Genomic DNA, 26,410 nt, shown 5'->3' on the forward strand with positions numbered 1-26,410 from the left:
CTCTGCCTTTCAGCTCCTTGGTAGCTCCTCAGTCCCTCCCCTCCATGCATACACGTGGGTGTATATACCTAGAAGTTTAAAATCAGTATGTAACTGCAGAGAAGAAACATTGGTCCTTCATAGACTCACAGGTCTTGAGACTCCAAGAGCTAAAGGGAGTGAGTAGGAGGGCCGGAGCTAGAGCTGCGCACTCCCGTGCACGCACGCCTGTGCGTGTGTTCACGACAGCCTGTGTGTGTGGTCTTTCTTCCCGAGAATTCAGAGTCCGTAACAGCATGCTCATCAGTAAGCTGCGTGAGAAAGAAGTCTAACTGCTCTAATCCAGAAGGGAGACTTAGGCGGTGCGTGTTTATCCATTTGGGCAGGCTACGTCAAATGGAGTATATTTATTTTCTGTGGCTTTCTAAACAAACAGTGTCTGCCTAAGTTTATTAAAGCTCTCATTTTCGAATCCTCTCTCAAGCACGGAACTTTTAACTAAGTTGAGATGGTTTAAAACGGGCTTTGAGATGGACTGCTTCTCGGGAGACCCACATCCAGACTTCTCCAGAGCGCTGAGAGCTTGTCCCAGCCAAGGGAACAGAGAGACGAAGAAAGGGAGTTCTGATAGCTGTCTTCTTTCAGGAAAAAGAAGAATTTGTTCGCTCAAGACTCAAAGCCAAAGGCCTGGATCTGAGAGCTGCATCAGGTCAGTCTGCTCTTCTCCTGCGCTCCCTGCCCTGCTGGGGCACCTGTATGGCAAGAGGAGGAAGAAAGGCTGCAGGGGGCTTCCGTGGCAGACTGCAGGGGCGCCGGTTGGACCACTGGCCGAGGAACCAAGATCCCGCTTGTCTCTGCACGGCCGAGAAGGGAAGCAGGGGCCTGGGGGGTGTTGAATGAAGCAGCAGAAGCTCCGGGGACGGGTCTGGCTCCGTGGGGCAGGCAAGTTCTCGGTGGGATGTGTGTCCATCCTCCCCACGTTCCCTCTTCTCCCTCTGGGCGAGGTCAGCCCTCTCATCATTCTGGGTCCTTCCAGTCGATGACTGCTTGCTGACCTTTGGACTTCCATCCCGAGGTCCCGTGGCTTCAGCAGCCTCTGTCTCCTGCCCTGGCCTCTCCTCCTGGTCCCACCGGCCACGAGCTGGAGGCCGCGGGGTCACCCTGAAAGCCCCTCCCCACCCTGTGGTCTGCCCCCCCCAGTTTTCCTCTGAGACGTTGCTCCGCACTTTTGCTGCCCCCCGTCCGGGAAACAGGGCTGTGATTCAGGCCCCGGTTACTCTGCCTAGTGCAGGATCTTCTGATTGGCTCCCTGGCCCCCAGGCTTGGAATCAGGGGTCTTCAAGCTTTCTGTAAAGAGCTGGATAGTAAATAGTTGAGTCCTTCCTGGCCATGAGGGTCTCTCCTTCAACTACTCAACTCTACTGTTGGTCTGTGAAAGCAGCTGTAGAAAATACATAAGTTAATGGGTGTGAACTTGCCCCAATAAAACTTTGTTTACAAAACCAGGTGTAGGCCAGGTTTGGCCTACAGGCTGTAGTTTAACCCTCTTGCCTGAAATCCATTCTTTGCAGTGTAGCCAGACTCTTCTACAAAATGCAGCTTTGACAGTTGCCCCTCAGCTTGTTTAGGCATTTAGATTTCCTGTGGCGGCAGAAGGACAGCCGTGCCCCTCCATGTGGATCAGAGGCCGGCCCGGCCCCTGCCGTCTCGCCCCTCTCTCGCCCCCAGGCTGCGCCCCTGATGTGCTGGGCTCAGGCTGCACTTGGCTCCCCCTGCTTGCTGTGCTGGCCTTTCTTTGTGGATGGAGAGTCTAGTGCTCAAAATAACCTTTCATCGTTTTCTCCAGCTGTTGATGTTAGACCTGAGTGACGTTATGTACTGGTGGTTAAGCAGACATCTCCTGCTTAACATTCTGATGGGAAACCTGAGACCACTGACCCCTAAAGCCAGGCCTGTGCTGGGCTGGAGCACTGTCACTGTCTGTTCACCGTAGGATCCGGGGCTGGGGATGGTGGAGCCAGCCCAGGTGTGGTGTCCCAGCAGGTTTTATTTGTTGTTTGTTTGCTGGGCAATAAATGTATTTCTAAATTAATTTCTTTGGTTGCATCAGGACCGTCACTGTGGCATGAGGGATCTTCTGATCCCGTGCACAGGCTTCTCTCTAGCTGTGGTGTGGGGTCTTAGTTCCCTGACCAGGGATCTAACCTGCATCCACTGCGTTGGCAAGCGGATTCTTAACCGCTGGATGACCAGGGACGTCCCCAGCAATAAATATTTTAATTTTTGTTTTATTTTTTATGATGACAGTCTTCAAGTTTTTTTTCTTTTTTTTTTTCAAATACAAAGCTAAACCACAAGCAGGTACAGCTGAGACGTTTTATCTCACATTTGCACACTCCCATCGAATCCTCCTCCAAGTGTGAGGCCAGGGCGGGGGCGTCGAGGTGAGGCGGGCTCTCCTCCCAAAGCCTGGAGAGGCGGCTCTGACCCCAGGACTGCCCCGCCATCGGCACGCACTCTCTGCTGCTTCCTGCAGTGGCTCCTGGAGTGGGCGCTGCTAGTCACCATTACTCTCCGAAAGGACTGAGGGTGATGCTGAAGCTCCAGTGCTTTGGCCACCAGATGCGAAGAGCCAACTCACTGGGAAAGACCCTGATGCTGGGAAAGATCCAGGGCAGGAGGAGAAGGGGGCGGCAGAGAACGAGATGGTTGGACGGCATCACCAGCTCCATGGACGTGAGTTTGGGAGACGGTGAAGGGCAGGGGAGCCTGGGGTACTGTAGTCCAAGGGGTCGCAGAGTCGGACATGACTGACCGACTGAGCAACCACAACTGTGACTTTTACCGTTTTGTGGAGGAGGTGCCTGAGGGCAAGCTGTTTGACCACAGTCACACAGTGAGTAAGTGGAGGGGCCAGGTACCGTCCGGAGAATGGGTCCCAGGCCACGGCCACAGCCCTCTCCTGACAGACGGGGAGGTTGTTCTGGGTCTTTTGTTACTATTGTGGATGGCGTGACTGAGCACTGAAAGATGGGCCTTGATTAGATTTCAGATTAGTCTGGTAAGAAAACAGGAAGGAATGTACTGAAGAAAGGCCTCGGGGAGGGAGCTGCCCGCCCTGTTGGCCGTTCAGACAGTTACGAGCTTGCAGCGAGGGAGACGCGGTGTGTGTGTGGGGGGGGGGGGGTAGCGGCTGTGTCGCCCCCTTGAGCCGGAACCCGCGTGTGTGATGCCTGAGTGTAGGGGTCCCACAGAACCCAGGGAAGAGGTGGTTTGTGTAATAAATGATGTTGGAGAAAGTAAGTGCTTTTAGCCCAAAAGGATCAATTTAGATTCATGCTCCCTGTAATTTGAATATATTCCAAATGGATCAGGTTAGTTATTAAGAGTCAGTTGTTCCTGGAGTAAGAAGCAAAGTACATCACTCCCAGCTATAGAGAGTCCAAGAGGACAAAAGCTGCCGCCGTTATTGGAGTGGCGGCGAGTCCCCGCGCTCGTCAGTAAAGGCAAAGGATTCTAGAAGGTCAGAACCAACACTGTCTGGCTTGGGCAGCGTTCGCCGTGGTCTCTCCTTCTGGAAAGGAGAGTTAGCTGAGGATACAGGGAGGTGCTCAGACCCGGGCGCAGGCCGCACTGACCCCGGTGCCCCCCGCTCTCGTGTGCACTCCGCTCTGCCCCCGCTTCGGGCTTCTCTTGCTGTGAACGGGCTTTCTCTCCCAAGTCCGAGGAAGTCGCCAGCCTGAGGCTCCTCCCAGGCCACGTTCTGTCCACTGAGTGCAGCAGACTCATACCCGATGCCCAGGAGGCCCGAGGGCCGGGCAGGCAGACACGTTAGCAGTGGACAGCAGGCTGGGGGCATTTGTAGCAGAGGTGGGGAGGCAGTCTGGACTCTCTGAAATGAAGCCGTAACAAATTCGCAGGAGTAACAGGACACCTACAGATGAATAATGTAACTCCAAGAAAAAAACTGGCTCAAACTCCGTATCTTGCAGTGCATGTTAAACCAGCAGCCAGCCCTCATTTGACACTTAACTGAACCCAAGCCGAAGATGTTTTCCCAGCTCCCTTCCAGAAGGATTCAGCTGCATGGAGTATGCCTATGCTAGGAGGCAGGGAAACCATGGCCGCAGAATATCTAAGAGTTTACCCTGGAGAAAGGGTTCTCCTGCCATGCAGCGTTCTCCCTCAGAGCCGACAGTGGCGAGGGTCTGCGCTGCGCCATGCTAAGTCGCTCCGGCCATTCCCGAGTCTCTTGCGACTGCAGCCCACCCGGCTCCTCTGTCCGCGGGACTGTACAGGTGACAGTCCGTGAGAGTGGGTGGCTGTGCCCTCCTCCAGGGGATCTTCCCGACCTGAGGATTGAACCCACGACTCCTGCGGCTCCCGCATTGTAGGTGGATCCTTCACCATCTGAGCCAGCAGGGAAGCGTCTGATAATTTTAGACAAGGCCACGGGGCCCCTCTGACTCTAGACGTTCTCTGGAATGTTCTTCAGCAGTAGAGAAAACTTGTTGATTGAATTTCAAGTGCAGTAAGCAGAACACCGTGACGTCACCTCGGCCTGTCCTGATTCAGCCTCGTTTGTAGGGCAGGTGTGGCGGGACTCGCGCCCCTGGCTCCCTTCGCTGCAGGAGTGTTTGTGCGGGTGCGGGGGTGCTATCAGGATGGAAGCGCCCCCTCGGTCCTCGGTGAGTGTGTAATGAAGTGGGTTGTCCCACCTCCTTCGTTTACTAGTTCAGTGTCGCACTGCAGTGTTGACGGGCGTGGAATCCGAACGACTCAGCAGTTACTGCGCAGCTGCTTTTTGCTGAGCGCCACCCGGAAGCGTCTGGGCAGGACCCCAGCCTCAACCAGTGGCTAAAGGGTGCTCTGCCTGCGCTCAGCGCCCTGGGGAGCGTCTGGGCAGGACCCCAGACTCGACAGTGGCTGGAGGGCGCCCTGCCTGCCCTCAGCGCCCTGGGGAGCGTCTGGGCAGGACCCCAGCCTCGACCAGTGGCTAAAGGGTGCCCTGCCTGCGCTCAGTGCCCTGGGGAACGTCTGGGCAGGACCCCAGACTCGACCAGTGGCTGAAGGGTGCCCTGCTTGCGCTCAGCGCCCTGGGGAACATCTGGGCAGGACCCCAGCCTCAACCAGTGGCTGAAGGGCGCCCTGCCTGCGCTCAGCGCCCTGGGGAGCGTCTGGGCAGGACCCCAGCCTCGACAGTGGCTGGAGGGCGCCCTGCCTGCCCTCAGCACCCTGGGGAGCGTCTGGGCAGGACCCCAGACTCGACAGTGGCTGGAGGGCACCCTGCCTGCCCTCAGCGCCCTGGGGAGCGTCTGGGCAGGACCCCAGCCTCGACAGTGGCTGGAGGGCGCCCTGCCTGCCCTCAGCGCCCTGGGGCTCCTGCTCCTCAGCCAGCAGCAGCGATGGGTGCGCCCTCTGTTTCTGGCCCGGCCTGCCTGCCTCGCAGCCGTGACTCACTTTGTTTCAAAGCAGCCTTATGAGGTGTGCTGTGGCGATCCGGGTCGTGGAGACGGGAGACGCCACAGGCCGGCTGCAGGCCAGTGAGGGTCAGAACCCCGTCCCAGGAGCTGCCACCTGCTCTGCCCGAACGGCGCTGCCCTCCTCTCCGCTCTTCCCGTCCTGGGAGCGGCTGGGGACGCTGGAGGAGGGCGCCCACTCGCCTCTTCCTGGAGGGCTGCTGGGGCCCCACCCCCTGAGGCTGCCCCCCCATGCTCCCGCCCTGCCAGCCCCTCCCACCGGGCTTCCCACTTGCTGTGTGCAGATCCTCATTTGTTCTGCCTGGGCCGCTCCCCTTTCTCTGCCCTGCAGGACCCTATTCACCCTTCAAGACCCAGCCAGCTTGACCGTCACCTTCCCTGGATCCTTCAGCTTCCCTCTCCTCGGGCGGCTGTTTCCCCTCTTTGCCTGGTTAGCATCCATCCATTGGTTGACTTCCAGTATTTATCCAACAGCTGCCACATCCAGGCTAGTCTGGGGACTGGTGGGGACAAGAGAGCCGTGGCCCCGCCTTTGTGGGGCTGGTTTCCTTGGGGGGGAGGGGGCCCCCGCGCAGTGACTGCGCTCTGCACTCCCGGGTCGTTGACCCCTGGAGGAGAGGGAAGCTGGGAGGGCAGACGAAGTGGTCGTTTGCACAGGGGCCTGGGGGAACCTCTTGCGGGGGAGGCAGCGGGGGAGGTTGGGGGAGGAGCTTCTAGATGGAGGTTTTGAGGAGCAGCAGGGGCCTGGGTCAGAGGAGCGAGGACTTCACCAGGGCAGGGGGTGTCCAGGTGGCGCACAGGCCGCTCAGCAGACTGGCGGGGATGTGGCCCCTGTTTCCTGTTTGGGGACGGCCACGATTGTGCTGTGCGCTCTGTGTTTGCCTGTGTACTGTGTGGGCACAGCGTTGGCCACGTCCCTCCTGTTTCTGTAAAGCTGTGCCCGGGGATTGCCTTCCTGGCTCTGGCTCTGTCTCCCCCAAATCCTGGTGGGCTGGAAGCGTCAGCGTCGCTCTGCAGCCGGGAGACGTGGCCTCCCCCTGGAGACGGCACCCGTCAGGGGTGGGTGGGCTTGCCCTCCACATGGGTGCACGCTGCAGGTACAGGCGCTTGGGCCTCCTAAGCCGGAGCGCCCCTCCCGCACGGCCTCCTTCCTGGGCCCGGAGCCCCGTCTGCTGGGCCGTCCCGCGTCACAGGAGTGCCACTGCATGCCCCGGCAGGCTGTGGCCTCTGTCCTGAGTGGTCTTGCACTTCTGGTGAGCGTGTAGGGGGGCAGGGGGATTCCTGAGAGTAGGCGCCACGCTGGGCATCTCCTCCCGTGAGGTGACCAGGGTCTAATGATAGAGGAAGGTAGTTTTTCCTTCCTAAGTCTTTTTTTAATCACTGAGATATGATCCTCATACCACAGAACGCACACTCTAAAAGTGTACAGCTCAGTAGTCCTAGTACTGACAAGATTGTACACCCATCACCACTGTCTGATCCCTGAGAAGAAAGTCTGTACCCATTGGCGGTCATTCCCAACTGCCTCCTCCCACTAACTCCCGGCAGCCACCGCTCTACTTCTGTCTCCATGGATTTATCTATTCTGGACATTTCCAGATAAATGGCATCCTATACAGGCATCCCTTATTTGTACTTTGAGGATGCTGTGTCTTCTTTTTTTACAAATTAGATGTTTTATGGAGCAAGTCTATTGGTGCAGTTTCCAACGGCATTACTTTGTAATTAGCTTCGTGTGTTTTTTGAGAGAGAATGCTGTTGCACGCATGGTGGAGCACAGTGTGGTGTGAACGTGCCTCTGGAAGGATGTCTGCTTGGCCACCTTATGTCTCAGTCGCAGCACCGGGGCCTCGTTGCGGCAGGCAGGCCCAGCTGCAGCTCAGGAGCTTAGCTGCTCCTCGGCACGTGGAGCCTTAGTTCCCCGGCCAGGGACCGAACCCTCATCCCCGGCAGTGCAAGGCCAATTCTTAACCCCTTGGACCACCAGGAAGTCCCTAGAATGGTTTTAATTTTATTTTCAAATGGTTTATCGCCCATGTATCAAAATACAGTTGGTGTCTGTATATTGATGGTGTACGCTGCAGCCCTGCTGGACTCATCCGTTATCTCTAGTAATCGTCTGTAGAACCTTCCCCTTGGGTCTTAACGTTTCAGTTGTGTTCAATTTTCAGGTCAGAAAGCGACGTTGAATGCAGAAGAAATGGCTGACTTTTACAAGGAATTTTTAAGTAAAAATTTCCAGAAGCACATGTATTATAACAGGTGGGTGTCTATTTTTTTCCTGAAAATCTGAAAATCACATCCATGTTGGCAAGGATTGTTTTGCTACCTGAATTTAACATCCTTGTCTATGTTAAAAGTAGACGTTGCTGTCAACTTGGTTTTTGTCCTTTTAAGTAAAGTGGCCGGCTCACAGTCACTGCGCGGCCGCCCCTCGCGGTGTGCACCGCGCGTAGACAGTGAGTTCTGCCCACACTCTCGCTGCCGAGCGGAGCACAGCCCGGGGCAGGGGCAGCCGGAGGGGTCACGGCATCTCGTGTTTGAAAGTGGGGAGGCTCGGAGCCCAGTGGGGTCAGGGAGAGCGGCCCAGCAGGCAACACCAGGGGCTCCCGCAGGCCAGAGACGAAGCCGTTTCAGCCGTGCGAGGATGACGGCTGTTGACAGAGAAGGAGCGGTGAGTCAGAAAGGGACTCTTTTCCTGACGCAATACTAGATCTGGGCACAATCACCTGCAACTGCCGAAGGCACTGGGCAGCAGGGCCGACGGGGACTCCGCCGTGGCTGGGCCTGGCTGACGGCGCCCGGTCTCCCGGGGCCTCTTCATGCCGTGCAGGGCGAGGCCCTGGCCTGGGCGCGAGGCTGTGAGACGCAGGGGGAGGCCGCCAGCAGCGGCTGTGAGGTCCTCACCCGCAGGGGGGCTGCCGTCGGCCCGGCCCTGGGTCTGACGCCAGGTTGTTGGGAGGAGACGAAAGGGTGTGTGCGGAGAGTGTGGTTCACCGGCCGTGCGTCAGTCAGGGTGTGAGGACGCAGCTCCCAGATCTGGAGGTGCAACGAGACAGCTGTTGCAATTTCAGCAAGTAACTGGGGTTGAGGAAATGAACGAGGAGGGGGCACTGTTACAGAGGAGGGGGCACTGTTACAGAATGAGAGAGACTTCGTTCCGGCAAACCCCTGTACAGAGATGCTCCTTCCTGACAGAGGAAAGCCAGCAGCGGCTCTGTGTGAGGTTGCATTAATACACAGGGACTGCGAGTGGTGAGTTACCGTTCACTTCATCAGACGGAGTGATGGTATTGCGGTCCTGTGTGTTTAAGAAGCGTTTGGACGATGCACAGTAACACGTGTTCCCAGGTAGGGTGACAGGATATGTTCCGGGGTTTGCTCTGGCATTCCTGGAGCAGTGACCATGCCAAACGGGCGGTGGGGCAGGGCCTGGAGAGTGGGCTGGTGGTCGAGGCTGGAGGAGCTCTTGAGTGGCGCTCGGACGGGAAGCCCAGTCCTGCAGCGTCCAGAGTCTTGCGGATGCTGTCATGCGTCACTCTGAACTGGAAGAATTGCTCAGTCAAGCCAGGTTTCCCTGGACCTTTGATTTCTGGCCTGAGCATAGCAGGCCGGCATCCTGCTTCCTCTCAGGCCAGCTCCCCGTGTTGTTGCCTGCGGCCCTCTGAATAGAGAGAGGAGCAGAGACCGGGGCGGCCGTAATGGAGCCTGCGCGCCCCTCCCCGTGGGCTCACCTCCTTCCCTGCTTTCTTTATGGAAACAGGGAGCGCTTAGTCTGTCTCTCCCACTGCACTTTATCAGTCGGGTTGTCTGTATGCTGCAGTGGAATCTGGCTTTCCCTTAGCAACATGAGAACTTTCGTCTCCATGGGATACCAGTTTCCTTTTTCCCAGAAGCCTTTGTTATTTATTTCGGGCGTTGCTTCCCATTTATCGCGTCACTTGTGGAGAGGGATTTCTGTCTGGTCCTGTGAAGGCTCTGGGAAGCTAGTGTTTTCACCTCTCGCCTTTAAGCCCTTGGGTATTCTGTGTCTTCCATGCTGATCCAGTCAGCCCTTTGAGTCCCATGTGGACTGGCAGTTCCATGTTCCCTCATTGGCTCATTTGGACGAAAAGCATTGGCGCTTGTTGCATTCTGCTTCCAAGGGCTCAACACTGGGAGTCTGGAATGTGCGTGTTCCATTGTGGAAACCTGCCAAGTGCTGCCCATTTAGTTGCTGACCCCGTGGTGAATTTGCAAGTTTCGACATGTTCTGTAGAGTAACTCACAGGCGAGTGTGCCTGTGACTGCCTGTAACGCCATCCTAGTATTTCATTTCAGTGAGAAGCTTTAGAAACACAAGTTGCCCCAAAGTCCAGATCACCTAGAAAAAGAAGACACGGAACTTTACGGTGTCGGCATTTGCGACAAGCTAGTGTCTCAAGGCGGAGTGCTTGTGGCATCTGCGTCTTACGCACATAAGGGGCCAGAGCCAGGAGGGTCCGCACCGCTCCTGTTGCCAAGCGGTCGTGCCCGCATCACTCTGTGCTGTGTTCCCTGGAGAATGCCACAGGGCTCTGGGGGCTTCAGGGCTTCTGAAGGCTCTTCTGGAGCTTCTAGCAGAATCAGAGGAGGGCTGCAGCGGCCTCCAGGAGTGGGAAGGGGGGCCACTGGGCACATCAGCCTGACGACAGCCCGGGTGCACGGAGAGCAGGCTTTTGTGGACAGTTGGACCTTAGTGAGGGTGGGAGAAGGCAGAGGTGCTGTGGCGGGGCGGGGCAGGGGCGGGGCGGTTCAGATGCCTGGTTGCTGGCCTCGGGTCCCGGGCGCGTGCCACCTGTACTCATCTTGTTCCCCTGCAGGGACTGGTATAAGCGTAACTTTGCCATCACCTTCTTCATGGGAAAAGTGGCCCTGGAGAGGATTTGGAACAAGCTTAGACCGAAACAAAAGAAGACCAGCAGTTAGGAGCCCACCCTCACCCATCCAGCCGGTTCCTCGTCTGAGGTTCCTCGAGAAGCAGCTGCCTCTGGGACTCGTTTCACAAGGGTACTGAAACCTGTGAGCGCAGGGCAGGCTGGAGGACGCGGGTCCTGGTACTGACGCTGAGGCCCATGTGGCTCTGTCCTGACTGCGAATTCGACACTGGCTCTTGGCCACCGAGGTGATAGCAAATAAAACGCAAGCACTGTCTTCTGAGTTTTTGAATTACAGCAGTTTGAAAGAGAGGGCTTCGCAGGTGGCTCAGTGGTAAAGGAATCCACCTCTAATGCAGAAGGCGCACGTTTGATCCCTATGCTGGGAGGCTTTCCTGGCGAAGGAAATGGCAACCTGTTCTAGTATTTTTGCCTGGAAAATCCCATGGACAGAAGAGCCCCCGGGCTGTAGTCCATGGGGTCGCAGAGAGTCAGACACGACTGAGGGCGCACGCACAGTTTGGAAGGGAGCAGCATAAAAACGTTACAGACTTTGACGCAGACATTTGACTCCACTGACGGGGATGATCTGGAGGCTGGGTGTGGTGTCACCATGGCCTCCCCAACCAGTGGGCCCTGGAGACTGCAATCCCGGGTCCAGGCCCTGAAGACACGCAGCTGTCCTGGGAGTTGCACAGACCCCAGGGGCCCAAAGGGGTGCCTCGGAGTTTTCTCCATTTACCCCGGTGAGGCAGAGCCTGTTCCCCAGGTTTTCCAGAGCAGATTGCTATGGGTCATTCCCTTTGTTTCAATCCTTGTGAAAGCAGTATTGTTAGAAGTAGGGTTATGTGGTTATAAAATGATGAGGCTCCCTCTGTGCTGTGTCCTGGAGCCGTGGCGGTGGGCGGGGGGATGTCCTCAAGGACAGACAAGACATCTGGATTTTACCGAAAGGCAGAGGTTTTTGTTCCAAAATGAGGCGTGACAGCGGTCAACAGGCTAGGTTTCTTGTAGCTTACTAACTGCCACTGAAGATGGTCTCCAAGGAGAAATTCTGGAGACCAGGGGAAGCACACACATCCGCCCCCCTGTACCCCAGGCTGCTAAGGGCCCCACGGGCGGACGTGGGAATGTCAAGGTGCCAGGCGAGCCTTCGCGGTCCGTCAGCTCCGTGGGCTTTTAACCCAGTGTCCACAGAGGCCCCCACGGAGTGGAGCGCATGCACCAAGCAGCCTGAAACACCAGGCCTCCCAGGAATAACCCCGTCTCACTCATCACGCCACCGCACAACACAGCCCGTTGCCAGCCCGGTGACACCGCCGGTCTGCAGAGACAGCAGCAGGGTTAGGGGGCCAGGCAGGGCCCTGGTTCCATGTGAGCGAGCCTGGAGGGGTGAACTGTTCTTTGGCTTTTTTTTTTTCGTTCTCTGGCTTTTAATTCTTGCTCCCATCCAGTCAGACTCATTGACTGGCTTTCAAATTATTTAAGTCTTAAATGGGAAAGATTGAAGACAGAAGAAGAGGGCAACAGAGGACGAGATGGTTGGATGGCATCACCGATTCAATGGACAGGAACTTGGGCAAACCGCAGGGGATGGTGAGGGACAGGAAGCTTGGCGCGCTGCAGTCTGCGGGGTCACAAAGAGTCAGACACGACTCGCCAACTGAGCATGATCCCCCAGCAACTTCCAGTGGTGTGGTTTTTAATTCCTTTTGTGCATCAATTTCTAGAGATTTTGGAGGGTGTCTTTTCACAGTATTGCAAACAGTTAAAAGATCCCTCTTGTTATGAGTTCCCATCTCTGTGAAGACTGAGGGAGAGCTTGAGAATGGTCACCTGTGGGCTGGTGAGTGGCCGTGCAGACGCGGGTGTGTCCTGAGACGTCCTGAGACACCCTGAGATGCTGAGGTCCCGGCGGTTAGCCTGGACCTCCCGACAGCGGATTTATGGGCTCACTGAGCAGGTGCACTCTGGGCTTCAGCTGGTGGCCGGTGACCCACTCCCTGTATTTGTTTCGTCCAAGAACGTCTTCCCTCTACAGCTCTTGCTGCATGGGTCGTAACCTGCCTCCTCGGGGCAGGCCTCCTGAGGTTCCAAGGGACAGAACCTTAGTCAGGTAAGCTCTGGGCAAGGGTCAGGGGCAAGTCACAGGTAGGAGCCAGAGGTCTTCAGGAACGGGCCCCGTGGGCCTCCACACTGGAGAAAGCCCGACTGCCAGGGTTGCTGGGGCCTTGGGGTGGCGGGGCGATGCGGGGCCGGGCAGAGACTGAGGCTCTGGTCCCGCCTGAGCCCCTGGGGGCTGGGGCCAGGAGATGCTGCTGCCCCATGGTTCCCAGGATGCTTCAAGAGTGACTTCGTCACAGTGAGAGAAAAGCGTGTGCACTTCATCAGAGAAGCCTGCACCCCCTGCAGAGAGCCCACACACCGAAGCTGAGACCCACCATCGCCAAATAAAGAGTGGCTTCAGGATGAGCCAAAAGCATGTTCTGTATTCAGACAAAAAGCGTGTGTGGTTCTTAGGCTTTGTAATTAAAAATTGTGAAAGGCAAGTTTGCTTTGAGAACCATCTGAAGCAGCAGCGCCCACAGTGGCCGCGTCCTGGGCTGGGGGTGGGGAGGGGACGACGGGTGTCTCGACACCCCTGTGACAGGAGGCCGGCAGCGGGGGGCGCGGTGCAGAGCACCCCCAGTCCTGGTGCCCAGAGTCCCGAGTGGACCTCCAGGCATTTGCACTTGACAGAAATCACATGGCAGTTAGACAGTGGGGACTCGAGAGGCTTTAGCAACGCGGGTCTTAAGTGTGGTTGGAATGCAGTAACTGTATGTTGTCTTTTTGTAATAATTTAATGCCAAGTGGCTACTTGACTAATGGTGTGAACTGTATTGCTAGGTTCTTAAATGCTGAGTGAATTAACGAGAAATGCCAGTGCTATTTTCCTCTTTCTTCAGTTCTTAAACATTTAAAATGAAATGACTATGTTAAATGTTACTTTAGGTCACAAATAAATGCAAATAAAATTTTTATTGAAGTCCAGTTGATTTTGAATGCTGTGTTAGTTTCAGGTATACAGCAAAGTGATTCGACTATACATACATATATGTATACCTGTATTCTTTTATTATTTCCCATTATAGTAAGTCCTTGTTTATCAAGTAAATTTTAATTACGTTTATTTACATGTGGCGCTAGTGGTAAAGACTCCACCTGCAATGCAGGAGGCCCCAGGTTCAATCCCTGGGTTGGAAAAATCCCCTGGAGGACGAAATGGCAACCCACTCCAGTATTCTTGCCTAGAGAATCCCATGGACAGAGAAGCCTGATGGGCTACTGTCCAGGGGGTCACAGAGTCAGACATGACTGAGCACACACACGAATTTGGCTCTAAATTTGTATGCTCAGTTTAAAAAAATTAGGTTGTTTTAATATGATTCTGTCAGCCATATTTAAATATTTCGATAGACTTTTAAATAATTACAGAATAAAAGTTATCTCAGTGATATATTTTATTCTGCTCTTCCCAGAAAACATCGCTGATAAGATTTAATGCTTCTGAATTAAAAAGTCAAATAAAATTGTCTCTCTCCCCCTCTGTGTGTGGGTGCTGTTTGTTCAGTTTAATCGCTCAGTCGTGTCCAACTCTCTGCGACCCTATAGACGGCAGCACAGCCGGCCTCCCTGTCCATCACCAACTACTCCTGGAGCTTGCTCAAACTCATGTCCATCGAGTTTGTGATGCCATCCAGCCATCTCACCCTCTGTCGTCCACTTCTCCTCCTGCCCCCAAACCCTCCCAGCATCAGGGTCTTTTCCAATGAGTCAACTCTTTGCATGAGGTGGCCAAAGTACTGGAGTTTCAGCTTTAGCACCAGTCCTTCCAATGAACATTCAGGACTGATCTCCTTTAGGTTGGACTGGTTGGATCTCCTTGGCAGTCCAAGGGACTCTCAAGAGTCTTCTCCAACACCACAGTTCAAAAGCACCAATTCTTCAGTGCTCAGCCTTCTTTATGGTCCAGCTCTCACATCCATACATGACTACTGGATAAACCATAGCCTTGACTAGACAGACTTTTGTTGGTAAAGTAATGTCTCTGCTTTTTAATATGCTATCTAGGTTGGTCATCGGGTGCTGTTTGTAGACACTGGTTTTTTAATTGCTCATATTTGCTGCCCCCCAACGCTGGGCTGGAAGAAGCACAAGCTGGAATCAAGGTTGCCGGGAGAAATATCAATAACCTCAGATATGCAGATGACACCACACTTATGGCAGAAAGTGAGGAATTAAAAAGCCTCTTGCTGAAAGTGAAAGAGGAGAGTGAAAAAGTTGGCTTAAAGCTCAACATTCAGAAAACGAAGATCATGGCATCTGGTCCCATCACTTCATGGGAAATAGATGGGGAAACAGTGGAAACAGTGTCAGACTTTCTTTTTTTGGGCTCCAAAATCACTGCAGATGGTGGTTGCAGCCATGAAATTAAAAGACACTCCTTGGAAGGAAAGTTATGACCAACCTAGATAGCATATTCAAAAGCAGAGACATTACTTTGCCAACAAAGGTCCATCTAGTCAAGGCTATGGTTTTTCCAGTGGTCATCTATGGATGTGAGAGTTGGACTGTGAAGAAAGCTGAGCACCAAAGAATTGATACCTTTGACCTGTGGTGTTGGAGAAGACTCTTGAGAGTCCCTTGGACTCCAAGGAGATCCAACCAGTCCATCCTAAAGGAGATCAGTCCTGAATGTTCATTGGAAGGACTGATGCTAAAGCTGAAACTCCAGTACTTTGGCCACCTCATGCGAAGAGTTGACTCATTGGAAAAGACCCTGATGCTGGGAGGGATTGGGGGCAGGAGGAGAAGGGGACGACAGAGGATGAGATGGCTGGATGGCATCACGGACACGATGGACGTGGGTCTGAGTGAACTCCGGGAGTTGGTGATGGACAGGGAGGCCTGGCGTGCTGCGATTCATGGGGTCGCAAAGAGTTGGGCACGACTGAGCGACTGAACTGAACTGAACCCCACAAGGAACCAGGATGATCATCGGAAGTGCAGGGGACTCGACCCATCTGGCGAGGGTCACTGACAGTGCGGCTGAGTGCACCGTCTTTCCCTGTCGTAACCCTTACCGCATACTGGACCAGCTGCCTCCGAGGGCCTGAGGAGCGGCTGTGTGCCGGCCTGCACTGAGGAGCCTTCCGGGGAGACTGGCCCGGCCTCAGCCTCCTTGGCCGCGGTGACTCACCTGGCAGAGCCCCCAGGCATGTTACAATTGTGTGTGGGGGGACAGTGCCCAGCACTGACCAGGCTCCTCACAAATGCAGAAGTTAGCGCCTAATAACATCCGAAGGCCCAGTTCCTGAGCACCTCCTGCCTCCACGGGGGAGGGGGACAGGCAGCCGAGCCCCAGCACCAGTGGGAGTTTCAGCGGGAGGTGCCTGTAGGTAGCTGTCACGTAGGGGAGTCTTCCACGCTCACCCCTGCTTGAATGAGCCCGCGCTTTGATCCCCGCCTTGCCTGCCCTGAGGAGACCCCTCCGTGACCTCCCTTGTTGGAAGCCTGACCGCTGTGCAGAGTGCCCCCCTCCCCGGAGTGGACGAGCCTCATCTCAGAGCTCCGGCCGCAGCTGCGGGTACTGGCTTCTGGCAGCGGGGCCCGTCTGCTGGGAAAAGCAGGAGGAAAACAAGACTTCTGTTTTCAGAAGAAAGGAGCATCCTAGTGTGTGCTGCCTCCCCAGGCCTAGCCATAGTGGTCAGGCGACAAGTACAGCCCTGGCTGGGGGCGTCCCCTCACAGGACACCTGCCGAGCCACCTGCACAGACGCAGCTCCCCCACCATGGCGGGGGGCCTCCTGTCAGCCAGAGCCCCGCTGCATCTGGGCCCAAACTCCGGAATCTGAGACGTGGGCCCAGAGGTCACCAGGGGACGTGACTGCCCCGTCCAGGGCAGGAGGCCTTCTTCCTTGTCGTCGTGCCCAGCCCCTGCCTGGCTCCCCACGCTGTCCGGTGCAGGGTCAGCCTTGGACACACAGATGTGCTAACGAGAGTAATGTAGCCCTGGACCCCTTGACTGAGTAATGACAATAGTGAGCCCGTGTTACTTCCTGCCGGGCACGGCTCTTGGAGCTTCATTCAGATGGCTGCCTGGCATCCTCGGAGCAGCCCTCGGAGGGCCTCAGCGGCCCCTCAGGGCACAGGGTCCAGGCGGGGCTCTGCACCCAGGGCGCTCTGGAATCAGACCTGCTCTGATTGGCCCGGCCAGGTCCTGGGCCCGCCCCCCAGCAGGGAGGATGAATGCTGAAAGCCCAGGTTGGAGGTGTCCTGTTCAGTGCCTGGAGCACAAGGCTGCTGCGGGGAGGGGGGCTGTCCGTGAACAGAGCTGGCAGGAACCCTGGAGGGGCAGACGTTTGCAGTAAGGTCACCAGATGCCCAGCGCTGGGAAAATAAGCACGTGCAGGTTCGGGAGGGAGCGGATGGCAAAGACGCCTGACCCAGATCTGGGCAGCAGTGACAGGTCCTGGGGCTGCAGGGGGCCCAGTAGAGCCAAGAGCTGCAGGATGGCCAGTGTGGTGGGGCAACGGAAACCACGGGGGGCGACGGTTTCGGGAGGTAGGCCAGGGCCTGGCAGGCCACCACACTGACCCCGGCTGTTCCCTTGAGTGTGAGAGGGGAGCCATGGAGGGCTCTGAGCAAGGAAGGCCATGGCCTGATCACTCTGCTGGTGGCCAGGGCCGAGACCCTGCTAAGCTCCTGCCAGGACTCGGGGTGGCAAGGACAGCGGCGTGAAGTAGCCTGTCCAGTCCAGGAGCCACCGGCCGTTCGTGGCTTTTTGTGTTTGTGTGTTCGTTGCTCAGTCGTGTCCGACTCTGCGACCCCGCGGACTGTAGCCCACCGGGCTCCTCTGTCCATGGAATTCTCCAGGCCAGAACACTGGAGTGGGTTGCCATGTCCTTCTCCAGGGGATCTCCCTGACCCAGGGAGGGAACCCAGGTCTCCTGCATTGCAGGCAGATTCTTTACCATTTGAGCCACAGGGAAGGCCTTTGATCTTAGCCAAAAGGCGGAGAAGCGAGAAGTGTGGCTCTTTGCATTTCAGTAAATATAAAGTAGAGTTAAAACTCAGTCCCTCAGTTGCCCTTGTTCAGTCGCTCAGTCGTGGCTGACTTTGCGAACTCCTGGACTGCGGCGTGCCAGGCTTCCCTGTCCTTCACTACCTCCCAAAACTTGCTCAAACTCATGTCTATTGAGTGGGTGATCCAACCACCACATCCTCTGTCACCCCCTTCTCCTCCTTCCTTCAATCTTTCCCAGCATCAGTCTTTTCCAATGAGTCAGTTCTTCGCATCAGGTGGCCAAAGTATTGGAGCTTCAGCTAGTACTCGGTTGCCCCAGCCCTTGTCGGATGCTGCTGTGTCGAGCATCACAGCTTTGAAACATTTCCATCATCACAGGAAGTCCTTAGTGCCAGGCCAGGACGTGCGGTGCGCAGTGTTCTCCCTTCTCTGGTCCTGGGGGCTGGCGGTCAGAATGTGTGAGTGTGGGCTCAGCAGCGTGTGGGATAGGACAGAGCTGAGAACTGAGGAGGGGAAGCAAGAGGCTGTGTCCCTGGGAGAACAGGTGGGCTGCTCAGGGGAGTCAGTACCTGGCCGAGTGGGGCGGGGATCCAGGAGCTGCTCCGAGCCAGCCACAGCCACTCAGCTTTTCCCAGGATGTCTGTCTGGCAAGAAGCGCTGCAGCTGAGGCCACAGGGCCACGAGCATTGGAGATGTGGCTTGGCTGAGCTGAGCCTAGCTGTGCTCTGAGCCTGCGCTGCACCCCAGACTCCAGACTTAGCGTGAGAAAAGGAATGCAAACCATCTCGTAGCTTTTTATCTGTCCAATAGATTACATGCTGAAATGGTGCTTAGATATATCGGGTTCAGTCAGTCGTGTCAGGCTCTTTGCAACCCCCATGGACTGCAGCACGCCAGGCTTCCCTGTCCTTCATTATCTCCCGGAGTTTGCTCAGACTTATGGCCTTACGTCTCTTTTTTTTTTTTTTTGGACTTACGTCTCTTGACTCGGTAATGCCATCCAACCATCTTCTCCTCTGTCGTCCCCTTCTCCTCCTGCCTTCAATCTTCCCCAGCATCAGGGTCTTTTCCAATGAGCTGGCTCTTTGCATCAGGTGGCCAAAGTATTGGAGCTTCAGCTGCAGCATCAGTCCTTCCAATGAGTATTCAGGGTTGATTTCCTTCAGGATTGACTGGTTTGATCTCCTTGCAGTCCAAGGGGCTATATTAAACAGCCTTAAAGGAGATTCTGGGACTTCCCTGGAGTCCCAGGGGCTAAGACTGTGCTGCCACTGCAGGGGGCCTGGGTTCGATCCCTGGTCAGAAAACTAAGATCCTACATGCTGCAGTGAAGGTTGAAGGTCCCGTGTGCAGCCAAATACATTAATTAAAATTTAGAAAAAAAGGAAATTCTGACAGAGGCTGTAAGATGGCTAAACCTTGAGGACAGTGTATAAAGTAAAACACGCCAAATAGAAAAGGACACATTCTGTGTGATTCCGCTTATGTGAAGTGTGTGCAGTCTTCAAACTCCCGGAGACAGGAAGTAGAGCTGTGACTTCCAGGGGCTGTAGGAGGCGAAGTTATTGTTCAGTGGGTATAGGATTTCAGCCCGGGAAGATGAAAAAGTTCCATGGCAATGTCATACAATAATGCGAATATGCTTCATATTCCTGAACCGTACACCTACGGTAGCTAACAAAATATTTTAGTATGTCTGTTTTTCAAGGAGATCAAATCAGTCAATCCTGAAGGAAATCAACCCTGAATAGTCATTGGAAAGACTGATGCTGAAGCTGAAGCTCCAATACTCTGGCCACTGGATGCGAAGAGCCGACTCATTGGAAAAAGACCCCGATGCTGGGAAAGATTGAAGGCAGAAGGAGAAGGGGGCGGCCAAGGATGAGATGGTTAGATAGCATCACCAGCTCAATGGAGATGAGTTTGAGCAAACTCCGGAGATAATAGAAGACAGGGGCGCCTGGCGTGCTGCAGCCCACGGCGTGTCGAAGAGTCAGACACGGCTGAGTGACTAAACAGCAACAACGTGTTTTGCCCCAATTAAAAACAATAATTTTTTTCTGGTAAAATCTGCTGAAGAAAAAACAATAATATATCTATCTTAGTAAGGTTAGTTTCCCCTGCTTCTTTTCACCTTTTTTTTTTTTTTTTTTTGGACTGTGGCTGCCAGACAATTTTAAAAAACAGTGTGGCTCACTTGAGTTTCCTGGTTCTGTGAAGAGCCTGACTGTCCTGGTGGGCCCCCAAAGGTGCGTCCACCTCCCACCCTTTCCTACCTGGGATGGTGACCTGATTTGGAAGCAGAGGCTCTGCAGAGGTCATTAGGATAAGGATATCAGGAAGAGATCATCCTGGATTTAAGGGTGTCCTTAGAAAGGGGAGGAGAGGAAACCAAGACACACAGGGAAGGCTGTGCACAGACAGACGGAGTCAGAAGCTGCAGTGACGCAGCGTCTTCAAACAGGGGCCTCGGGAGCCGCCAGAAGCCGGGGAGAGGCCTGTGACAGAATGCAGAGGGAGGCAGCCGCGCCTGCACCTCAGTCCCGACCTCTGACCTTCAGAGAGCACATTTCCGGGTTTAAAGGCCCCTGGTTTGTGGCCTTTTGTTCTGGCCACCACAGAAAACGTACTCTGACGGGCTCCAGACTTACGGTGAGTAAGGAGACGAGCAGGAGAACGCACTGCATTTTGGATGAGATTGGGTCGATTTACAGCCCTGAAGAGGACAGGGAGATTTATGTCTGATGGATCAGCAGCTTCTCGAATGAATCAATAAATGAAAATTTCCAGAGGCCCTACCAGAAGCCTCTTCCTGAATCTAATCTTCAGAGGCAAAAACGTGGGCAGAGGCTTCAGTCTTTCTGACTGCAGCAGCCAAGTGGGCACTCGACTTGGGGTCCAGGGACTAGACCTCAGCTGAGGCTTTATGGCCAGTTTCCGCTCTTGAGCCTCAGCTTCTCCATCTGTGAAGTGGGATCGTGCTTCCTGCCCTGGCTGGCTCTTGGGGAATGGGTGTGCCAGAACACGGGATGAGGTGGTCTGTGGTTTCTGAGCGTCTCTGCAGACGGGGTCACCGTGCTGGATGAAGCGAGAGGCCTTGGGTGTGGCTTAGAGGGGCCGGCACAGCCCAGCCCAAGTGAGCGCACCTCGGCTCTTCTGGAGGCCGGTGTGTTCCCTCGCAGCCCTTGCTGTGACGTGCCCCTTTGCAGAGTTCCCTGTTCAGCGCCCGTCCCTCCCCCGCTCTGTCCTGCAGAGCTGCGTGGGGAGGGGCGGCTGGCACAGACAGAGGCCCATCCCAGGGCTGAGAGTCCTCCATGGGCGCGGTGGCTGGGCCTGCTGGCTCCAGGGTTTCTGCCGGCCTGGCTTCCCCTCTGCACTCGGGACCAGCGCGGCGGCCACTGTGGAGGGGCGGGGGGTGCCGCTCCTCTAGGTCCACTCCGACTGGCCTCTGCCCCCCGTGCCCCATGCCCTTCGTCCTGGACATTTCTCAGGTCATGTGGTCCCAGCTGGGCCGACCAGCAGGCGACTCTAGTGGGACGGGATAACAGGCCCTCTTCTCCCAAAGGTGATGGTGAGTCCACCCGGTCAAGTGGGGACCAAGAAATCTACGAAGAGAGAAAACCTTCGTCAACGGCGCCTGCAGTCTCACTTCATACATAGTCAGGCGTGTCTGGCAGCCAGGGGTTTGGGGATGGAAGGATGGAAGCCAGTCTGGAGGCAGGGACATGGGGCCTGACGGTCCAACAAAACTGGCTGGCTGAGCCAGAGCAGACGTCTGCTTGGAGGTCTGCTTGGCGGTTCCTCACTGCACCCCACCCCCAGAGGGAAACGCCTGCGTGAGCTCAGAGAGCCCCCTGCACAGAGGACCTGCCCCCTACCTCCATGCTGTCCCCCGTCCGGTAGCAGCAGGCTCCCATCGTCTTACTCCGCCTGCACTGCAGGAGACCTGGGTTCACTTGCTGGGTCAGGAAGATCCCCTGGGGGAGGGCATGGCAGCCCACTCCAGCATTCTTGCCTGGAGAATCTCATGGGCAGAGGAGCCTGGTGGGATACCGTCCATGGGGTCGCAAAGAATCAGACGCGACTGACACTTTCCCTTTCAAGTCGAGGTGTTCTCCCAGAGGTTGGTACCAGGGAGCCTGGGACCTGGAAGGTGGAATCCTGCTGAAGCCCGGGCCAGGCATTATGGGTGGGTGAGAGCCGGGGTCCAGCCCCGGTGGATCCAGGGAAATTTGAAGCGTGGATGGCGTAGGCGAGGAAAACTCATTTGTTTATTAATATAAGATTAGATTAGGAAGAAATAGTGTAGTAGGAAAATTAAGTGGAGAAAGAAGGCTGAATAACTTGGCTTATGGGGAAGACCAATAAAATCTCAGGACAAGAGATTTGCACCATCTACATTGGGCCACTGGCGCCCACTTGAATATACAAGGGTGCCCCGCCTTAGGCTCCCTTTCACGTGGGTCTCAGAAGCCAGGACAAGTAAGTAGACGTAGTAAGCCGCCCTGCTCCAGATGGGAATTCAGCCTGAAATTAGAGTAAAGAGGAGACACGGGGGAAACCAGTCCAGCGACTGGCCCGGCCTCTATTGTCTAGAAAGGCCTTTTATACCTTTTTGATTGTACATAGAGATCAATGGTTAGTACAAAATTATGCAGCATTAGCAGCCCAGACTCTTATCAAAACCGGACTTTTCTCTCTGCATACCTAGTTGTATACACAAGTCTTAGGTAATTTACATCATCTTCTGGCCAAAAGGGCCAATTAACATTTTACAGCCTTTTTTCTGATAAGGGTTTGTCAACCAGAAGACTTATTTGTGTTGATCTTCCCAAAGTCCGGTGCCACTCTCAGAAAGCTCTAAATAAAGTTACATTCTTACACAGCAAAGATACAGCAATTTATAACAAGTAAGAGGAGTACAGTGATTTATAACCAAAGAAAAGTAATTAACTCAAAATTCTAGCGTTGCTATAATCAAAACTACTATATATCTTTTTCCATATCCTGTTTACATTGATTAACATCCTCCCAGGTGCCTAAAAGATGAAGAATATGGAGGCCTGGCGGCAATCATTGAGTCAACAGTGAAAACCCGTCACCAATATGATCTTTAGCTCTTTAGAAAAGGCTCTGTATCTTGAAGATGTTTTAAACCCTGTGCCTCTCGCGGTTGGGGGGCTGCAAGCAATTCACAAGCTGTAAGAGGTCCGGGGAACCTGTTAGGCAAGCTAGAGAGCTATCAGAGGGGGTTTAACTGAAACATCCCTTTCAAATGCGGAAGACTTAAGCCCTGATTTGACTTTTTCCAGAGAATATCAGAAGAGTGGAAAAGCAGGCAGATTCTTATTTTTTGGGGGGTGGATGCTCAGGAAATTCCTGGGGGAACCCCTGAAGCCTGATCACGTCCTTACATTTTGTCAGGCTTCCTTCCTCATGACCTTGTCACGGGCGGGATTCCTCATGCTGGCCCCTGGCAGATGAGAGGTGAGGGGCTCTTTCACGGCCACTGGTCAGCAGAGCCCGGGGATCAGGGTGAAACACAGGACTGGCACCCTTGAGACCTCTCCCACCCACGGGCTCCTCCCAAGTTTCGCAGGGGCAGGTGGGCAGCGTGATTATCTCCACCTCACAGGCGCAGCTGGGTCCGGATCTCTGGACTCCAGCAGGAATCTCCTGATCACAGAGGTGGGTGGGCAGCTCAGGACTCCTTGCAGCGCCTCCTCTTTCTCTCCCTCCCGCCCTCTGCGTTTAAGGCTCTGTGTCCACCAGGAGGGCCTCACCACAGTTGTGCGCAGGAAGGGGCCTTGTAGGCGGTGCTGAGGGCCCTCAGGGCCACCCCTGGCCGTCCCCGGGTGTCAGGGCTCCCAAAGGGCCATGAGCACTGGAGGAACGGAGTCCTGCTGGGGGAACGAACCACCCCCAAACTCAGCGGCGCAACACAGTGCTCTATGCTCACGGCCAGCCTGGCCAAGGGTCTGGGCTGGGCACACACACCTAGGGTGGCTTGTCCATGCTCCTGAACAGCTCAGGGGCTGGGGGACACCAGCACTGCGGCCTGCACCGTCCGGAGGCCTTTGCACTCAAACATCTGAAGGTGATGCTGGCTGTCAGCTGACGGTCTACACAGGCTGCTCTGTGCGGTCTCACCTGGGGAGCGCTCAGGCCTCCCAGCTGCATGGTGGCCAGGTGCTGAGAGTGAGCTTCCCAAGAGAGCCAGGCGGAGGCAGGATCAGCCCGTGAGAGCTGGCTTCTCAGAGTCACACAGCGTCACTTCCACTGTAGTGCAGTTCAGTTCAGTTCAGTCGCTCAGTCGTGTCCGACTCTTTGCAACCCCATGAGACGCAGCACACCAGGCCTCCCTGCCCATCACCAACTTCCAGAGTTCATCCAAACCCACGTCCATCGAGTCGGTGATACCATCCAGCCAGCTCATCCTCTGTCCTCCCCTTCTCCTCCTGCTCTCAATCTTTCCCAGCATCAGGGTCTTTTCAAATGAGTCAGCTCTTAGCATCAGGTGGCCAAAGTATTGGATTTCAGCTTCAACATCAGTCCTTCCAATGAACACCCAGGACTGATCTCCTTTAGGATGGACTGGTTGGATCTCCTTGGAGTCCAAGGGACTCTCAAGAGTCTTCTCCAACACCACAGTTCAGAAGCATCAATTCTTCTGCACTCAGCTTTCCTTATAGTCCAACTCTCACATCCATACATGACCACTGGAAAAACCATAGCCTTGACTAGACAGACCTTTGTTGGCAAAGTAATGTCTCTGCCTTTTAATATGCTATCTAGGTTGGTCATAACTTTCCTTCCAAGGAGTAAGCGTCTTTTAATTTCATGGCTGCAGTCACCATCTGCAGTGATTTTGGAGCCCAAAAAAAGAAAGTCTGACACTGTTTCTGCTGTTTCCCCATCTATTTCCCATGAAGTGATGGGACCAGATGCCATGATCTTAGCTTTCTGAATGTTGAGCTTTAAGCCAACTTTTTCACTCTCCTCTTTCACTTTCATCAAGAGGCTTTTTAGTTCTTCTTCACTTTCTGCCATAAGGATGGTGTCATCTGCATATCTGAGGTTATTGATATTTCTACCAGCAATCTTGATTCCAGCTTGTACTTCATCCAGCCCAGCGTTTCTCGTGATGTACTCTTCATATATGTTAAATAAGCAGGGTGACAATATACAGCCTTGACATACTCCTTTTCCTATTTGGAACCAGTCTGTTGTTCCATGTCCAGTTCTAACTGTTGCTTCCTGACCTGCATGTAGGTTTCTCTGAGGCAGGTCAGGTGGTCTGGTATTCCCATCTCTTTCAGAATTTTGTCAAAGGCTTATTGCCAAATTTAGGCTGAAATTGAAGAAAGTGGAGAAAACCACTAGACCATTCAGGTATGACCTAAATCAAATCCCTTATGACTACACAGTGGACGTGAGAAATGGTTTTAAGGGACTAGATCTGATAGACAGAGTGCCTGATGAACTATGGATGGGGGTTCATGACATGACATTGTACAGGAGACAGGAATCAAGACCATCCCCAAGAAAAAGAAATGCAAAAAAGCAAAATGGCTGTCTGAGGAGGCCTTACAAATAGTTGTGAAAAGAAGGAAGTGAAAAGCAAAGCAGAAAAGGAAAGATATACCCATTTGAATGCAGGGTTCCAAAGAATAGCAAGGAGAGATAAGAAAGCCTTCCTCAGCAATCAGCGCAAAGACATCGAGGAAACAACAGAATGGGAAAGACTAGAGATCTCTTCAAGAAAATTAGAGATACCAAGGGAACATTTCATGCAAAGTGAAAGTGAAGTCACTCAGTTGTGTCCGACTCTTTGTGAGCCCATGGACTGTAGCCTACGACGCTCCTCCGTCCATGGGAATTTCCAAGCAAGAGTACTGGAGTGGGTTGCCATTGCCTTCTCCAGAGGATCTTCTCAACCCAGAGATCAAACCTGGGTCTCCCGCATTATAGGCAGATGCTAGAATTCATGCAAAGATGGGCACAATAAAGGACAGAAATGGTAGGGACCTAACAGAAGCAGAAGATATTAAGAAGAGATGGCAAGAATACACAGAAGAACTGTACACAAAAACCAAGATCTTCACTGTAGCGCAGGCCTGCCCTGATTCAAAGGGAGGGGGCAGAGACACTATCTTCCTTGGGAGGAAAGTCAAAGTCAGTTGGTAAGAAGAATATGGTGGTAGTGGCGGTGGGGTGGGGGTGGGGGTGGGTAGAGACTGAGGCTGCCATCTTTGGAAACTGTAAGCTGGGCCTGCAGGGGGGCTGGTCCTAAGACCACCCAGCTGCCACCCATCTTGTCCCCTGAGATGATGGCTCGTGCCCCTTCCTCACTCTGCACCACACCACACCTCCAGTTCCTGCAGCTTTGGAGCACATGTTCCAGTGTTTATAATCATTTAAAAAATATTTACTTATATTTGGCTGCATTGGGTCTTAGTTGCAGCCCTGGGGATCTTTCAGTTGTGGCCTGTGGACTCCTGGTTGTAGCAGGATCTTGTTCCCTGACCATCAAACCCCAGCCCCCTGCACTGGGAGTCTGGAATCTGAGCCATTGAACCACCAGGGAAATCCTTAATCATTGGTTTTTAACAGCAGAACCTGTGCCCTACAGGATGTCTCATGAAGGGAATTTGCACCTGGGGGCTGGCTGTCCCTGAGGAACTATGGCCCTTTCTGCAGGAGGCCTGAGGCCTCCCAGCAGCCATCTCTGCTTGGCCAGCATCACCCCACCGTAATCCAGGTGGGGCGCCCCTGGGGATTCTTGCTGGGAGGTATGACTGCCCTCTGTTCCAAGCCATCTTTTCAAGGGTGCTAGACTAGCAGATTGCCACATGTGGAATGCTCATACACTGGGGTGTAAAATGGCCAGTCACAAAGGAAGAAGGTCTGGAAGTTTCTTATAAAACTAAACATGCCCCTTGCTCTATAACCCAGCAGTTCCAGTCCTAGGTATTCACCTGAGAAAGG

At 54.4% G+C, this 26,410-nt stretch overlaps 1 protein-coding gene across 3 annotated transcripts in view; it reads left to right on the forward strand.

Annotated features, from left to right (window-relative positions):
- The window catches only part of LOC128066916 (cytochrome c oxidase assembly factor 8), a 24,191-nt gene extending 13,560 nt beyond the window's left edge, over positions 1-10,631 (forward strand). The window contains exons 3-7 of one of the 3 annotated variants that reach the window (XM_052660040.1): positions 625-688; positions 2,602-2,715; positions 4,572-4,667; positions 7,631-7,721; positions 10,301-10,631. In XM_052660040.1, the coding sequence (XP_052516000.1) occupies positions 625-688; positions 2,602-2,715; positions 4,572-4,667; positions 7,631-7,721; positions 10,301-10,406 (471 nt within the window). In that variant the 3' untranslated portion in view covers positions 10,407-10,631. Of the gene's footprint in view, positions 1-624; positions 689-2,601; positions 2,716-4,571; positions 4,668-5,790; positions 5,855-7,630; positions 7,722-10,300 lie in introns of those variants that run through there. The other 2 variants (XM_052660041.1, XM_052660042.1) reach the window with 2 other exon arrangements.
- The last annotated feature ends 15,779 nt before the right edge of the window (positions 10,632-26,410 follow it).

Source organism: Budorcas taxicolor, chromosome 21, assembly GCF_023091745.1.
Source record: "Budorcas taxicolor isolate Tak-1 chromosome 21, Takin1.1, whole genome shotgun sequence".
Lineage (NCBI taxonomy): Eukaryota > Metazoa > Chordata > Mammalia > Artiodactyla > Bovidae > Budorcas > Budorcas taxicolor.